The sequence below is a fragment of the Leishmania major genome, chromosome 9, assembly GCF_000002725.2.
Source record: "Leishmania major strain Friedlin complete genome, chromosome 9".
In the NCBI taxonomy this organism is placed as follows: domain Eukaryota; phylum Euglenozoa; class Kinetoplastea; order Trypanosomatida; family Trypanosomatidae; genus Leishmania; species Leishmania major.
In genome coordinates this window covers 557,598-573,434 of record NC_007250.2, presented here as the reverse complement: position 1 = coordinate 573,434, position 15,837 = coordinate 557,598, and the positions used below count along the sequence as shown (strand labels likewise).

Here is a 15,837-nt window from a genome sequence, read left to right as displayed (position 1 = left end):
TAACCCTAACCCTAACCCTAACCCTAACCCTAACCCTAACCAGTACAGTAGCACACCCGTACACCAGTACAGTAGTACACCGTCACGCACCCGTCCAGGTGGAGAGGGTGTCGCTGTGCAAGGAATCAGTGGAGATATAAACCCTAACCCTAACCCTAACCCTAACCCTAACCCTAACCCTAACCCGTGACCGCGTACGCCCCGTATGTGCACAAGCACCGGTACGAGTAAATGGGCCTGTGCCCTTACCCATACTTTAAGATACCGCACCTTCGGAAACAGAAGCGCAGACGCACACCCAGACACTCTGCCAACGCCCCCCCCTCAGCATATACGGACATCTCGTGCCCAAGCGTGACACAGCAGAGCCGCCTTACGTTGCACCGCAGCAGCGCAGAGAGTAGTTAGGATGCGTATCTGAGGATTCGCGTGAGGTAGAATATGCGGGTGTGCACCGAAGCTCTCGAGGCATATCTGCGTTGTCAGCTTTTGCAGCGCTCGTGCTCCGGCAGCTGACAAGGAACGCGAAATTGTACGGCCTTATCGTCATTCACCGGGCACGTCCACCTTTGGGCCTTCTGCTGTCGGTGTCCCAGCCAACCGTCAAGCGCACGACGGCGCACCAGCCCGACATCGACCCCTCGCAGGGAGGAAACCAGAGTAGGGCCGATCGGCTATACCCTATTATTGTACACGAGGAGGCGGCATTACATCCGAGAAGAAACACGGCATATTCGCAGGAAGTTTGATGCAAACACCAGGTTAGTGAGGGGAGTGTGACGTGCAAGGGTTGCAAAGGATACTTTCGAGTCAGATGTTGTGGTTGTGAAGCTCGAGTGCAACAGTGTAAGAAGTAGTTCCCCAGCATAAGAGCACCACGCGCGTTTGCGTGCCGCAGCCCTTTGTCACTTGACGTTTTCCTTTCCCTGAAGACGCCGCGTGATATGAACATGTTCGCCGCCTTCACGCGCGCAAGAGCTCGTCTTCCAAATCATCTTGTTTGGCTATGACGGCGCTGCCCATGAGGAGGATGGCGGCTTGAAGGTGAGCGGTCACAAACACGAGAACGTTGCAAACCACCAGGGCAGGACGCGCACCCGCCAACGACGGTTGCGGGCGGCAGTGGCAGCCACTGCGCCCCGTACGAAAGACGAGTGTATTATGATAGCGCCGTCGCAACGGGAAGGAGCCCGCATCAGGCGGCCAAGGCTGTCGGAAGGATGCGACGGGCAGAGGAATGGTGTGACGGTCGCCAAAACCACACATCGTGGCGGAAGCGGGAAACACCACACACCGGAATGCCGCCACCCCATGAAGGACAAACGGGGGCGGATCTCAGCGGCAGCTAGCGATGACCCGCGAAGCGACAACCACCCTTGCGCCACAGTTTTTTCGGCGAAGGGTAGCGCGCAACACGAGCATGTGCCCGCACACCCGCTTATGCAGGAAGCGCATCAAGGGGCGTGTGTGCACGCGAACCGATATGCTGCGGTGCAACGCGCCTAAGGCAATTGGGGGGTTCGTGGTGCCATCCCGGGTGTGTGTGCTGACCCCCCTCCGTGTCACCTTCAAGGTCGGGTGCGGATATGAAGAATAGCACTCTTGGAGAGTTTGGCACCTGCCGTTTGCACGGTATTTACTAAGAGCGAAACCACCTAGAGTTTTTTTCAACTTTTTTTCTGCATTGCCTTTTACGTTGGACTTGTACCTGGTATGCCTGCACGATGCTTGAGGGCAAGGCAGGTACTTGTTGCGTCGTGCGGGGGAGCTGTGTTTCAAGAGGGGGCCCTTTTTGGTTGCCCTTCGCTTGGAAAACGTAGTGTATAGGAAAGGTCTTGCTGCGTTTCCTCACCATGTTGGGGGGTGCGCTCTCTCCGTGTGGAAAGTGCCCTGAGGTCGGGGGTAGCTCCTCCGGGTGTGAATATGATTATGAGTGATGCTCATGATTTGAAAGGAATGAAGAATGACGACCGTCTGGCCCTCAACAAAGTGTCCCTTTTGTTTTGCTCCTCTTCTGCTTTATTTTTTTACTTTAATTTTCGTACCAGCAAGTCACGGCGCAAGCTCCTTTATACCAGCCTCGGAAACGATGGGAAGTAGCAGCAGCAAGGCCAAAGCGACGCCGGCCGTGTCTGTGCCTCGCTATGAGGACAGTCCTCCAGAGTCGACCAACATAGGAGACTTGGTTGTTTCTGGTCGGTACAAAGTGGCGTCTCCGGAGACAGTAGAGCTAATGAAGCAGATCCAGGCGCCTCGTGATGCGAACAAAATGTACCCCGACTCCGACGTCAAGGATCTGAAGCAGTACATCATTGAGCAGGAAGGGCTGGAAATCGGCCAAGCTCGCCGGCGAGCGCTCGCACAGCAGTGGCGCTTTTTTTTGTCGTGCGAGCCGATGCAGCGCGCCTTAGACGCAGGCATTATTCTTGGTAGCGTCTCAGCCTTTGTCGCGTTCCGGAAGCCGCGAAATCGCGTTCCCGCAAAAATATCGCTGATATTTCTCGGCGGTTTCTGTGTCGGAATGGTGTCTGTTCCACTGATGGTGGTTGCGACAGAGTCGTACAATTCGAAGCGTATAAAAAAGCTGGAGCAGGAACTCTTTGAGAAGCAGAGGTCTGAATTCTATAAGCGGTAGGTATTGGGGAATATGCAGCTGCCGCCCCTACTGTGGTGTTTTTTTTTTCGGGTGTGTGTTTAGCTGATGGGCGTCAGTGAAATAGGAGTGGTGCGCACTCTGCAACGTGATCGGAAGAGCGTGTTCGTTCTCTCGAGCAGTCCGAATGGTAGGCCGTATCTAGCGTTGCGCTAGAAGCAAAAACTGCTGTAAGTGAAGGAATTGAAAAAAAAAAACTGCGTTACAAAGAAAAACGCGTTAGCTGGAATTATTCAGCGCATGCTGTGGTCAGCCAATGGGCAGGTGCAACCTTCTTGAAGTACCTATTTCGCTGATCGGGTTTGGCATGTTTCTCTCCGTCCAAACAAATCTTTTTCTGTTTCTCTTAATCTCTCTGGTTTTCGGAGGGCTTTTGTTTTCCGTGTTGCCATTTTTTGGTTGTTTTGCCCATAATAAGTGCAGCACATATATCACTTAATTTTTGAACTGCTGCATGGAAGTTGAGAATGAGTGGCACTCCAGCCATTGGCGCGCGCGAGAACCTCGCGTCGCGTGTCGACGTGGGTCACTCGCCATCGGAGTCTTCAGGAAGGGATGGACATGTCGCGCATCTTCTGGCGCAAATTTCGTTTCTTCATCGAGAGGTGGAGCGCCTAGAGGAGCTGCTTTCTACGATGCGAACAAAGTCGTACGCCGATGTACGTGCGCTGACGAGCCAGTATGAGCAAACTATAAAGCAAAAGAACGCGGAGCTAGAAAATCTTCGGCACACCAGTATGCCGCGTGGTGATGTTGGCGATGCAAGCAAAAGATGTAAGCTTCTCGAAAAGCAATTGGCCGCCGCCAACAGCGAAAAGAGCGTTGCTTGCATGGAAAGGGCGGACTTGCAGGCGAAATTGCGGAAAGTGCAGGCGCTGCTGAAGTGCAGAAAAGATGAAGTTGTCAAAGTCAAGGGCAGCTTAGAGGAAAGCAATGTGGAGCGATCGTCGACGGTTGCGGCACTGAAGATGACGGTTGAGACTTTGTCGCAGGAGCGCGATCGCTTGAACTCAGAGTTGGCGGAGCGGGCAAAGCGGCAGTGTGTCGAGAGGACAAGCACGGGCACAGTATGTGAGTGCCACCGCTCGGAAGGCGAGAGTCAAACGACCCCTATCGAACGGATGTCCCAGTCGTGTCAGGTGTGCACGCTACAGGGCGCTTTGTCAACTTCGGGAGAGGAAGCCGAGGCACCGCATAGCCTAGCGAGTCTTTTGGAAGAGAAAACGCGAGAATGCGATCAGCTTCGCGGTGCCTTGGAGGATCTAAGTGCGATGCAACGGGACGCCTTGGCGATGCTGGAGGTGACAAAGAACCAGCTAAGCACCGAGGCGGATCGGAGGCGAATCGCGGTAGAGGATGTCGAGAATTTGTCCTTGCAGCTTCGTGCGTTGCAGCAGCGATGCAGCGATCAAACTGCAGCGGAGCGTGCGATGGGGGACAAAATCAGACTCTTGGGAGAGGAGCGGCAGAAAATGCTGGTGGAGAAATCTCAAATTGAGCGAGACAGAGATCACTGGGAGGAGCAGCTGCGTCAGTACGAAGCGGATGTAGCGCAGCTGTCGGCTACGAAAAACCACGCGAACCGTCAATTGAGCACACTTGCAAACGAAAACGAGAATTTGCGTGCTGAAATGCAGCAGCTGTGCGAGCGTGAGGCACAGGCACTATACGCTGTGAAGGCAAAGGACATGGAGGTGCAGGAAATTCTGAGCGCATATCAAAAAGCTGCGCAAGAGAATGAGTCGCTGTTGGAAAGTCAACGCTTCCTTGAGCGGGAGCTGGACAATGTGCGGGCCGGACTTGCTTCAAAGGAGGAGACTGTGGCATATTTGCAGGAGCAGTTGAGATCGATGCATTTACGAGAGCAGCAGCTGACATTGGATATCCAATCACTGGAGTACGACAATGAGAATCACCATCAACGACTAGCGAGACGGGATCACGAGGCAGCTGAACTCGAAGCAAAGAGCTCGGAGCTGGCTCAGCTTGTGCAGACGAAAGAGCACTGTATTGAAGAGCTGCATCAGAGCTTGAGTGAGTTGAGCAAGCAGGTGATTGTGAAAGACAACGAGTCGTTGCTGCTGCGCCAGCGGTGCGACACACTTCTTGCGGACATGGCCTTAGTCCGAGTTTCGTTTTCGAATGAGAAGGCGAAAGTTCAGGAGCTGGAAGCGGCCAACGCGCGCCTTGTCGCGCGTGAAGTTCTATCGCTTAGCGATGCGGCTGATAGAAGAGAACAGGCCCAAGCGCTAGAGGATGAGCGGGCAACACTGAAGGCGGCGATTGATGAGAATGAGAGACTTGCGGTCTCGTGCGAGCAGCTTGCTGAAAGCAACAAAGTTCTGGAATCCAGAGTGGCAGAGTTGGAAAAGTCGCTGCAAGAATCGATAGAAGCAAAGGAAAGGCTGCATAGAATTGTACTAGAGCAAAACAAGGCTCTTTCTCGCCTCTCCGAGTGAAGCGAGTAACGGTACGGTGGCAGGTGCTGTTGTTTTTTGTTGTTCGTGCTTCTGATCGATGATGAACGACGGTGTGCACGTCAGCGGAGTACTGAAGGTACCTTTTTCTATTTTTCTTGCATACAATAGATGCTGCATAATTTTCCGTTTCGGTGAACGATGGTGGAAACACGCACAAAGAAAAAGTAGATGCGTTGTATGAGAAGTGATTCTCGGCTTCGCCGCGTTTCTGAACGGCTCACCACTTGCGCATGTGTAAATTGGTATTGCAGGGTTGGTCAACTGCTGTGTGATGCTTATTTGTGGTGCATCGTCGCTTCTGCCTCATTTCTCTTGTTTTTTTTACTGTATACACCCTCTGTTTTTCGGTGCAGTGGAAGGCCTTCGTTTTGACGTTGAGGCACCCTCTCGCTACTCTGGTTGTACTACTGGATCGGGCTTCAGAGCAATTGTCCAGTCGCGAGGCCCCGTTTTTCATATACGTAGCGAAGATGAACGCCATGTACTCTGCCGATCAGATTCACGTCCCTCCTGAGCTAGGGACGATCATGAAGCAGTACACAAAGGCTGTGATGCGCGACAAACCGACGGATCTGTACAAATATAGTGCTAACTTTTTTGCCATCTTGAGCGGCTACGCGGCGCCGTTCGACTCGGAAGGGCAGCTGATGGAGAATGGGGTGCAAGAGGCATCGTCGCGTTCGACGGTCCCGATCTCCTTCGGATCCGAAAAGGAGGAAAATGCGGGGTCACAGGACCCAACCGACATTCTCCTTCGCAGATACGACCGCACTGGAACAGGCTATATGGACCCGGCAGAGCTTCCGCAGCTTCTAGCAGAGCTGAGAATGAATTTGTCTCTGGACGAAAAGGATGTGGTCTCCGCAGAGGATATTCTAGCAGCGCTTCCGAGTGCATGCGATCAGATCGACCTGCTGGAGCTCCGCAACCTGCTGTTGGAGAGTATGGGTGATTAGCGCTTCTGCGGGGAAGTTTTTTTTCGTGGTGGTGTTTATTTTCTCGTTATAGGTGTGTGTTTAGGTGAGGGATGTAAAGTACGGCTGGTTGCGCCGTGGGTGGGCGGCAGTGTTGCCGTTTGCACGAGGTGGATTTGCTTTTTGTTTTAGCCATGTACTGTAGCGTTGGTTGATGCAAGGAAACGCGCATTAACAAATTAGTGTCCTGTAGAACACCAGCTAGCTGGTGCACGTCTGCTCACACGGACAAGGTTCTGGGAAACAGAAAAAGAGACATCTCTCGCACAGCTGTCTCCCCAATACAACGCAATCACCTCTGGTTTTCCGTTTGCCGCACTGCGAGCGTCTTCACGCGGTTACCGTAAATGTGACATGATCATGGATTATAACCTCTCTTTGCTTATCTTTTTCCGTCTGCTTTCGTGCTGGTGTGCGTGTGCACTGTATGGCGTCCGCGCACACGGACATGTGGTTGCCGGCTTTGATGGAGATGGCGGACGAGTATGCCTCCGAAGCAGGGCAAAAAGGACGCAAAGGCCTCTGCGCCGGTGATCACCGTAGCGCAGGAGCTCCATGTCGACACGGATCTGCGTCGTCTGCAGGAAGCGTGCGGCGTTCTAGGGGAGCCGTTTGCACCTTTTGCGAGGCGGTTGAAAGCGGAGCTGATGCGTGTGAAGGATGGGGATCAGGAAGGAGTACCCCAGGTTCCCTTGTTTGTGCATGGGGCGGTGGCGCTCGGCGATTTGAAGACGCTTTGCAGCGTTGCACTGCGACCTTATCCCTTTCTCCGGGTGATTCAATTGCATCACGCAGTACTCGGGGACGATGGCATCCTCATTCTGTGCGAATTTCTCAGTGAATACCAGCCTCTTCCGGATCGCAACCCATTTGGCATCCAGCGCCTCGAGCTGCCGGGCTGCGCGATCGGGCCACGGGGCTGCCGGTATCTTGGCAGCTACCTAAGGAGCAACGCAACGGTGACAAAGCTAGTCCTCGACTTCAACCCGTTGGAGGATGCCGGGGTGCGTGAGCTCTGCACAGGTCTACAGTGGAACAGCTCCTTGACGTCGCTCTCTCTCCAGTACTGCGGCGTTAGCTCGGTTGGAGCGGGCGATATTGCATCGCGAATCGTTAAGGAGTCCAACGTGTCGGTGCTGTCGCTCCGTGGAAATGCGATCGGCGACAAGGGTCTGGAAGAGGTGGCCAAGGCAATCTGCGTGAGCTCGAAGCTGGAGGACGTCGACCTGGCCGATACGGCGTTCACAGGCGACGTGAATGCCGTGCTAGCGCTCTGCGAAGCCATGGAGTGCGTCACAGCTCTACGTGTGGTGGACTTGAGCATGTGCACCATTACACCCAGTGCTACCGAGTGCCTACTCAAGTCGTTGCAGGCAAGCGGGCACGTTACTACGCTGCGGGTTAGCGAGCGCACCGACCCTGTCGTGTACAAGCAAATCGTTGGGATTAGCGCCACTAGGTCCCAAGCAGGTAAGAAGAAGAAGGGCAAGAAAAAGATGTAAATATGCGTCGTTTGTTTCTCCATGTACACGACTGATGGGCTGCCCTTAGCGTCTGTTTTTTTTTTTTCTCCTCTGGCGACTAGGTGATGAGCTCAAGCTAGTTGGACCCTCTACATCATCATGGAAGTAGCGCACGGAAGAAAGGGCAACAGAATAGCAGAGACAGATTTGGTGTGCCGAAGCTGAACGCGACAGCCGCACCGTCGGTACTGAACCATAAATGGTGGGTTCTCCCTCTGCTCTAGATCATGTTTGCTGCTCCGGGCGTCATGCCAGGAAAGACCTGTGCGTCGATCCAACTCCTTGCTTTACTCTCGCTCTCTGCATCTTGGCCTCTGCCATCTTCTTCCTTGGCATATCCTTTGTGGAAACATACACACACGATTAAACGCAATGCTCTTCGAAACCGTTAGGTGTGTTCCTCCACATATATTACGGGGCGGCGCAAAACGTGAGAGGCGACCTCTTGTTTCGTGCAGTGCATGTGCGCGTCCTGGCTTCGAGCCGTGCTCGCTCGGGCATCTTGGTGCTTTCAGCTTCTTCACGCTGACAGGCAACCTTATCTTCCTCCCTTTGGGTTCCGTCATCCCTCTTTGGTCACAGAAACTGCGACAGGCAGGCTATGGTTTTTTTCTTTTGCGTTGAAAAGCCGGCTCGCAAGGACGGAGGCAAGGGGAAGCGGAGGGCAGAGGGAAAGGATGAGGAACCTTACACGTGGTCGACCTTTGAGAATCGCATCGCCGTTATCTACGATTCTCGAAAGGGAGCGCAACCTTCCGCAGAGGAAATCGAGTCGCAGCTTCGAGCGGCTCAGTACCCTCTAACGCCGCGCTTCTTTGCTACCCCCTTGGATGGCGTTGTAGACGGAGACAATGAGCAAGAGGCGACGGCACTGCAGTGGGTTTTCGAGGACATCATGCAGTGTGTTCAGCGAAGAGAGAACATCACTCTTATCCACCGAGGCGTCCACGTCGAGGAGCATCTCGAGCCCGTCCTGATCGCCTTTCTTCAGGCAATCCGATCGTCAGCGGAGTACGGAATGCAAGTTGCCGCGGATGAAATCGCGAAGGAGAAGCAGATGCAGCGACTTCTGCAGATGAACGTGAACGCCGGCGAGGTGGATGCGACGGAGGCACGCGGCACAAAGGTGCACGAGCGCGACAACGCGAGGCAGGGTGGGGGCAGCGTGCAGCTGTCAAAGGAGCTGCGTAAGAAGATCGCCAAGCTGCGACAGGAATACCACTACGTGCACCCCGCCGACAGGCAGGCAGCCGCAGCGAACCGCTACGGGCTCATCACAGCCGCTCACAATGACCTCCTGAAGCCGCCTCGCATCGACTCGTCTTTACTGATGTCGCAGGCGTTCGCGGCGTCTTCCCCGGTGAACCGAACTACCCGGGCATCTATGGCTGCCTCACTGATGGCGGCCAAGAGCGCACGCAGCCACACTGCCATCTTCAATCAGCTGCAGCGCCGCAACACTGCAGGGCTGCTGTCAGAGCTGCGGGACCAGGAGCCGGACGGCGACTGTGAGTCCATTCGCGGAAACGGCTGGGGCGACAAGATCACTCTCTACACCTTCGACGGCGTGTCGTCCGTGATGGCGCTGCCGGGAATTCCCAACTTCGACGAGGTTGTTCGCGAGTTGGCGCTCGACTTTTGGGTTCGCACAGACTTGAAGCCAGTGGACGGCAAGCGAGTGTTGATACAGATCATGGAAGGTCAGCGCGAGGACGTCGGCCAGCTGTTTCAGTTGAGCCTCAACTGGTACGAGGACATGCCAGACTCCCTCCGAGTCATCATTCGCGACTCCGCCAACCGAGTACTGGAGGCGGTGGCGTCTGTGGCGAAGGCAGGCCTTACCGACGGCACGAAGTTCCACCACTTGATGGTGCGTGTTCACAGTTTAGAGGAGGGACAGTTGTCGTGCGAGGTAGACGGGCGGTCCATTGACGTGCAGCTCATTCAGCAAGAGCACCCCATCGCCTTCAACCCGTGGTCGCATCGCCTCTTCGTGGGCGGTTACCTTGACGAGGTGAACGCGCCAGCCTTGGTGTTTCGTGGGGTCATTGCGGAGCTGCGGTTCTGGTCAGGTGTCTTTCCTTCGCACCCCATTGTCCGGTGGCCGCTCTTTGCCGTCGAGAATGGGACGCTGCAGGAAGTGACGCGTACGATTCCTGCTGACCATCACGAGACACTGTTGAACCTGCGCGCTGTGGAGGAGCCGTCACCGCGCAGCGCTCCGTGGTTTGACGGCAACCTAGTCATGAACGTCGGAACGCTGCCGCTTTTTGGCCCTCTCATGCACAACTGGCGAATAGAGTTGTGCTTCCGCACCGACGTCTCGTCGCGGATGATGACGCTCTTGGGTGTGACGGATAGAAACTTCCAAATGCAAGAGCTCGGCATCGTGCTGAACTCGGAACCAGTCATCACAAAGGAGCGGCTACGCTACCATGAGCTCCACACGACCTTCTACGTTGCGGATGCGTTCGGTGCCTGCTGCTCTGCGCTACTCCGCGGCACCGAGCGGCAGAACTTGATGGATGGCGAGTGGCACAAGCTCGTGTGGCGGTGCATTGACAGTGAGGCCAACAAGTTCAGCGTCAAGGTGGATGATGTGCTGCAGGATCTGCTCTTCGTGTCGAGGGAAGGCCCGACGCGATTCGTGAGCTACGACAACTGGATCGCGGTCGGCGGACACAACGTACGTAACTGGAAGATCCAACGCCCTTTCACTGGTCAGATCGACCATTTCTACCTCTCCTTGCGCGGATACCCCTACGTGACTCTGGAGATGAACGAGGGCCCCGGCGCTTACGTGCTGCAGGACCGCTCGCATCATCACAACCACGGGCTGCTGATCAACTCCGCGACGAACGTCGTGCGCCGCAACGACGTAGTTTGGATTCCCGGCCCCGCCAACGATTCCCAGGACCTCGATCACGGAGCCGTGCCTGACATGCGGACCTTTAAGAGCAACGACGTTTCCGTTGCGGCGGTGGTGTTCACGTGCACGTTCGACGAGGAGAATATTGTGCGCGAGACGCTGTACGATGTGCTGTCGGGGAAGTTCCGCGAGCTCGAGCGCACACCACACATTCTCCCCAAACACACAGAGGCGCAATGGAAGTCGTGGTACGGACTTCCTGCGGAGTGCTACCATGCATTCGACAGTGTGACGCGGCTGGAGGAGTCCATCAACACAGTACTGAGGGCAACTGCGCCGCGGGGGCACTTGCTGATTACCGTGCGCATTGGTGACTGTCTTGCTTCCATATTTCACATCCGCGAGCCGGAACGGCCGGCTGACGCGGTGTACGACTGCAACATGCTGAGGTGGCACTACCCGTACATGGTCGAGGGAATGCGGGGCCGGCGCGAGCTCATGCTGAATCGTATGATTGAAGGTGCGGAGTCGGTGCTCCTCAGCGACACGCTGAAGCCGTACGTTACCGCCAAGTTGGGGCCGCTGAATTCCGGGCCCAGGTCCGTACTCACCGACGACATCATTCGCAGCCTGCAGAACAGCGGACGGCCGTGGTTCTTGCCTGCGGTGCTTCACGCGCATCTGTTGAATGCCGAGTTCGGCTCGACGCTGCATCTGATTCAGCGCGTCCGCCCGCATATGTCGGCGAACGAAGCGGCAGCTGTGTCTGTCTTCAACAAGAAGCTGTTTGACGGCGTGCGCGGGAACGCTGCTCTGTTGATTCAGCGGAACTGGCGTGGCTGCCTAGGGAAGCGCGAGGCCGCGCGGCGAAGCGAGCAGCGCAGCTTGAACGACCGAAAGGTCGAGGAAATCCGCACGCTTCGTATGAATGCAGCCGTCAAGACGAAGGGGTCACTATGCGCGCTGCTCATCACACTGCACCATCCGCGGTGTCCTGGCGTGCCGGCCATCGACAGTGACACAAGACCGCTCGAGGAGGCGCTCCGACAGCAAGGCTACGAGGTGACGACGCTGGAGGACCCCGACATGGCAACGATGCTACGTGCCGTCTCGCAGACAGATACAACGAAGTCCAACTTCATCTACGTTAGCGGCTACGGTGGTGCACTGGGCCTTCGGCAGCCACCGGCCTTTGGGTTCGAGTCGTTGGCAGTGTACATAGAGGAGCAGGCGCAGCGGGCAACCGTGGAGTGCGACGAAAGCGGCGCGTTCCGTCAGCTAATGGCGCTAATGGCGGAGGAGAAGGCGAGGGTGCCGGTGAAGAAGCCGAAGAAAAAGGCGAAGAAGGCTTCTGCGACTGCTCGGCCGAAGAAAAAGACGGCGGTGGAGGTCGAGCTTGAGCAGCGTCAATGTGAAAGCGCACTATGCTCCCATTGCCAGCAAATGGAGCAGGGGGAGTCGTCTGCTCGGACCAACCTTGTTGGCGAGTGGGAAACGATGAACCAGCTGCTTTCGCGTGAGCTGCGACGCACAGTCGCCGTTACACGGGAGTACGAGGAGCGCTACAAAGCGAAGGGGCCTGAAGGCGACGGACAGAACTACGTGTACCCGTGCGAGTCGCACATGATTGAGCCCTTCGCCACGACTGTGGTGGATGTGGAGGATGTCATCGGGGCTGCGCTGCACCGACAGGCCCCACCACTAGGCCTGCAATGCGTTGTCGCGGTCGACCTCCAGCCGGTGACGCCGTACTCGTGTGGTATGGCGTGCATCGCCAGCAGTACCGGAAACACGTTCCGGGTGCCTTACCGGCCGCAGCAACGAGAGCTCCTGTCACTGATCCTCGTAAAAGCCTTTAATGGGCAGCTGCCAAAGGTATCGGCCACTTTCAAGTATGCTATTCTCTCCGGTGGCATTGAAACGGCTGCGAATGAACGTGACTGGAAGTCGTTTGCGTCGTATGTGGTTGGGAAGCTGCAACGCTACTGCTCCCCTGAGCGCTGCCGAGCGCTGCGTGGCGAGTTAGACCGGCATGTTCCCTTTGTCGCGGAGCTGGTACCTGTGCGCGACATTGTCATGGACGCCGAGGCGAGGGATCGTCGGCGTCGCGAACGGGAAACACAGAAGGTGAAGGCGCAAGTGACATTTGGCGTTGGTAGCGCGAAGGTGCAGAGCGATATGTTTTCCCTCTTCCGCGACTTCCTGGAGGGTGTTACAGTTAGCGATCTTATCTTTGTCAACACAATTTGCATTCTCTTAACGCATCAAAACAAAGGGATTGATGGCATTCAGGTTGAGGATGTCACTGATGCGCTGGAAAAGTGCCGCCCTTCCGCGTGCACTTTGGCATTTGAGGTGAGAGTGACTGCCGGTGGCGTGGAGGTGCAGTTCAAGGTGTCCGACGCAGGGGACAGACTTCTCCTTAGTCAGTGGCTCAACGCCCTCTCCTTGCGCAGTCTGACGTGGCAGTTCCGCCAGCGACCGCTCTTTGGAACCTCGCGGCTGGAGGTTGACTACATTGAGCACCTGTACGATGCCAAGATTGCATGTAGTGCGCGCCGCTACCGGCAGCTGTGCAAGCAGTTCGACGCGTTTCCTGTGCCGAAACCATACGTTCGTTTCGTGCGAGCCCGCGTGTCGAAGTCGCCAAAGCAGAACTGAGGCCCGCCGGGAGGGTTCGCGGGATGCTCATGCATGGCTCCGTCGCTCCTCTCTGCTTCGAGTTTCGTTTTCTTTTTGTTTGCTGAGGCCACCGTGCACTCCACGATTCTCTTCCAACAAGGAGCGTGTCAGCGGTATGTAAAGTGTGGTACGGGAGCTTTGCCTTGGTGTTTTTCTCTTTCTTTGGCACAGACACGTGCGTGTGCGTATACGTATATGTGTACGTGTGTATCTGTTGTCGTTTCTCTGCCGAGACCAGTAGAGAAGCAGCCCTGCGGTTGAGTGAGGATAGCCTTTGGCAAGTAGTAGGCGCTTCTCCCTGTCTTACCGGTGTGGTGCTGCAGCTTCTTACTTTGTTTTCGCTTCAGCCATGTAAAGAGCTCTCTCACCACAGAGAGACGTTTTATGATGATTCCCCACGATGTTTCATTCTTGAGTGAAAGAACGAAAAGAAAGAGAGGGAGACTGCAGCGATAGTGCTAATTACAGCTTCGCGCGTGCCCAGATGAGCCTCGTGCTGTTATGTTTCGTTTTTCGCTTTTTCTCAATGTGTGGCGTTGGCGCGTTCACGTGGCGACTTAGTGCGCGCTCCCGCACGGACGCGTATGTTGTTGCACGCGCTTGAATGTAGTGAATACTCTGTCACGCCTGAACTGCCCCCTTCGTAATGTACTTCAGTCCCTCGCCTCCTCCATCGTTTCTTTGTCTGTTTCGTGCTGTGTTCACGCGTGCATGCTCGTCCGTGAACGACTACCCCACTCAGCACAGACACTTTCGCGGCATCAGTAACGTGCAACTCCTACCCGGTTCCCATAGTCTGCGTCACCGGGTACGGTGTCTTGTCGACCTTTCCGCTTTTCTTATCATCGCGTCTGTTGCCAACGTTGTAGCCATGAAGCTTGTGCGGCGTGCCCGAAAGAGCATTCGTGAGCGTCGAATGAAGGCGTGCATTAATGATCTGAACTCGAATCTGTCGAAGGTGGAGATGCGCGTCTTCCGGAAGCAGAAGAAGGAGCGCGACGCGAAGCGCCAGGCCTTGGGAACTAGTGAGCTTGTACCGAAGGATGTACTCAATGGCCGCATGAATCCTGACCTGTACGCAGTGGAGTGCAGGCTTCACGAAGAGGCAGGCTTACCCAAGCCGCTGCCGTACCAAGGGTACAAGGAAGATCTGTTGAGGAGTCGTGCCACCACCCACTGCGTGGGTTTTGTCGGGCTCCGGACGATTCTGCAGGCTATCCGGGCCCGCAACAGGTAACAAAGATTAATCATCAGTGTAGTGACAGGTTCGTTGGTTGGCGCCTCGTGGAGAAATCTTCAGAGCTGTGTGAGGGAGTTGCGTGCTCTCCCTCCGTCTCTTATTTGGCTCAGGGAGACTTGACGAAAGACGACATCGGCAACGGAGCAAGTGTATTACACATTCCAGTGAGGAACACAAAGGCAGCCGGGACGGCCTGGATCCCCATTATTCGAGTACCTTGAAAATGCGCGAGTCATGTGGATACCGCTCTAGCAAAACCGCTTGGTGGCCACGTGGCTTCCGCCTCCAGCCGTCTGCCGCATGGGGAAGTCAAGGACAGCAGCTGTAGTGCACCACGGTGTACCAGACGCACCGTCAGTGACTCGATGAGCTGGTTCATCTCTTCCAAATCCTCTTTCTTCTCGCCTCCCTGCACTGTTCCAAGTCGCAAGACACGTAGAAGATCATCCAGCCAACGTAACAGTCTTGCATCATGTCTACCAAGTACTTCCGCTTAGTCGACATTGAGAGGCACAACAAGTTGGACGATCTGTAGTTCATTGTGGATCGTCATGTGTACAACGTCACGTTGTTCGCCGAGGAGCACCCTGGCGGCCCCAGAATCCTCCTCCCAGTCGCCGGCGGAGATGCGTCCAACGGCTTCAAGTCCGTTGGCCACTCTGACTCCGCCAAGGAGGAGATGGAGAAGCACTGCATCGGCGATGTCCACCCTGATGACGTGTGGCAGCTGAAGAAGTCTTTTCAGCGGACACGGAGCAGCGTCGCCGGGATCGTCGCCGTCTTTATTCGTATCGGCATGTACGTCTGCTGTATCCTTTGGTCTCTGCTGTAATACAGTGGAGGAAACACTCATAGAACGTTTAGCGAAAGGCGAGACAACTCCGTTGGCGTGCAGTCCACCCTATCGTCATAGTGGTTGCTGTGAAACATGCTTTCATCATCACGCGAGGCACAGCCCACTTTTTTGCAGCTCAACCCTGTTTTATCTTCTCTAATTCCGTTGCTGTCCTCGTGGCGACGCCGCCATCCTTTTTTGGACTTCGTAGTCTTGGCTGTCAAGCCCGAAAGCACCGGAGGCGTTGGCACGTGTGGATTGTCCTGCTGCGTTTTTCGTTGTGTCGTTTTGTTTGCTCTCCGTCTTCTCACGCGGCGGCGTGCTCATCTGACCCCCTCCACTTCGCCGCTTGTCCTTCCTCTGAGACGCTCCTTAGCACCACTTTCAGAAACACCACCATGTGTTTTGTGCGGACCACCGCAGAAGCCCTTCGCGGCGAAGAGCGGAAGGGCACCGAGCAGGCGTTGTGTGCAGTACACGCGACGTCCTCATGAACGAAAAAAATCAAAAGCTGCCAATACGGAAAGTGGACGCGGAGTTACTCTCTTTCTCTGATGCGACCTCATAGTCTCACAATAGAG

At 55.5% G+C, this 15,837-nt stretch overlaps 6 protein-coding genes and 1 pseudogene across 6 annotated transcripts, besides 1 other annotated feature; all 7 read left to right on the top strand.

The window, feature by feature from the left end:
• Positions 1-2,089: 2,089 nt before the first annotated feature.
• LMJF_09_1550 (conserved hypothetical protein) lies at positions 2,090-2,635 on the top strand (the record flags this gene model as incomplete). Its single annotated transcript, XM_001681276.1, has 1 exon — positions 2,090-2,635. The coding sequence occupies one exon, from the start codon at positions 2,090-2,092 to the stop codon at positions 2,633-2,635; it is 546 nt and encodes a 181-aa protein (XP_001681328.1).
• Positions 2,636-3,288: 653 nt separating this feature from the next.
• On the top strand, positions 3,289-5,112 carry LMJF_09_1540 (conserved hypothetical protein; the record flags this gene model as incomplete). The annotated part of the gene is made up of 1 exon (XM_001681275.1): positions 3,289-5,112. One exon carries the CDS (start codon positions 3,289-3,291, stop codon positions 5,110-5,112), a length of 1,824 nt encoding a protein of 607 aa, XP_001681327.1.
• A 491-nt stretch (positions 5,113-5,603) lies between these two features.
• On the top strand, positions 5,604-6,089 carry LMJF_09_1530 (conserved hypothetical protein; the record flags this gene model as incomplete). Its single annotated transcript, XM_001681274.1, has 1 exon — positions 5,604-6,089. One exon carries the CDS (start codon positions 5,604-5,606, stop codon positions 6,087-6,089), a length of 486 nt encoding a protein of 161 aa, XP_001681326.1.
• Positions 6,090-6,592: 503 nt separating this feature from the next.
• LMJF_09_1520 (conserved hypothetical protein) lies at positions 6,593-7,609 on the top strand (the record flags this gene model as incomplete). Its single annotated transcript, XM_001681273.2, has 1 exon — positions 6,593-7,609. The coding sequence occupies one exon, from the start codon at positions 6,593-6,595 to the stop codon at positions 7,607-7,609; it is 1,017 nt and encodes a 338-aa protein (XP_001681325.1).
• Positions 7,610-8,525: 916 nt separating this feature from the next.
• Positions 8,526-13,160, top strand: LMJF_09_1510 (conserved hypothetical protein; the record flags this gene model as incomplete). The annotated part of the gene is made up of 1 exon (XM_001681272.1): positions 8,526-13,160. The coding sequence occupies one exon, from the start codon at positions 8,526-8,528 to the stop codon at positions 13,158-13,160; it is 4,635 nt and encodes a 1,544-aa protein (XP_001681324.1).
• Positions 13,161-14,052: 892 nt separating this feature from the next.
• On the top strand, positions 14,053-14,418 carry LMJF_09_1505 (conserved hypothetical protein; the record flags this gene model as incomplete). The annotated part of the gene is made up of 1 exon (XM_001681271.1): positions 14,053-14,418. The coding sequence occupies one exon, from the start codon at positions 14,053-14,055 to the stop codon at positions 14,416-14,418; it is 366 nt and encodes a 121-aa protein (XP_001681323.1).
• Positions 14,419-14,893: 475 nt separating this feature from the next.
• Positions 14,894-15,250, top strand: LMJF_09_1500 (annotated as a pseudogene).
• Positions 14,894-15,250: a sequence feature.
• Positions 15,251-15,837: the final 587 nt, after the last annotated feature.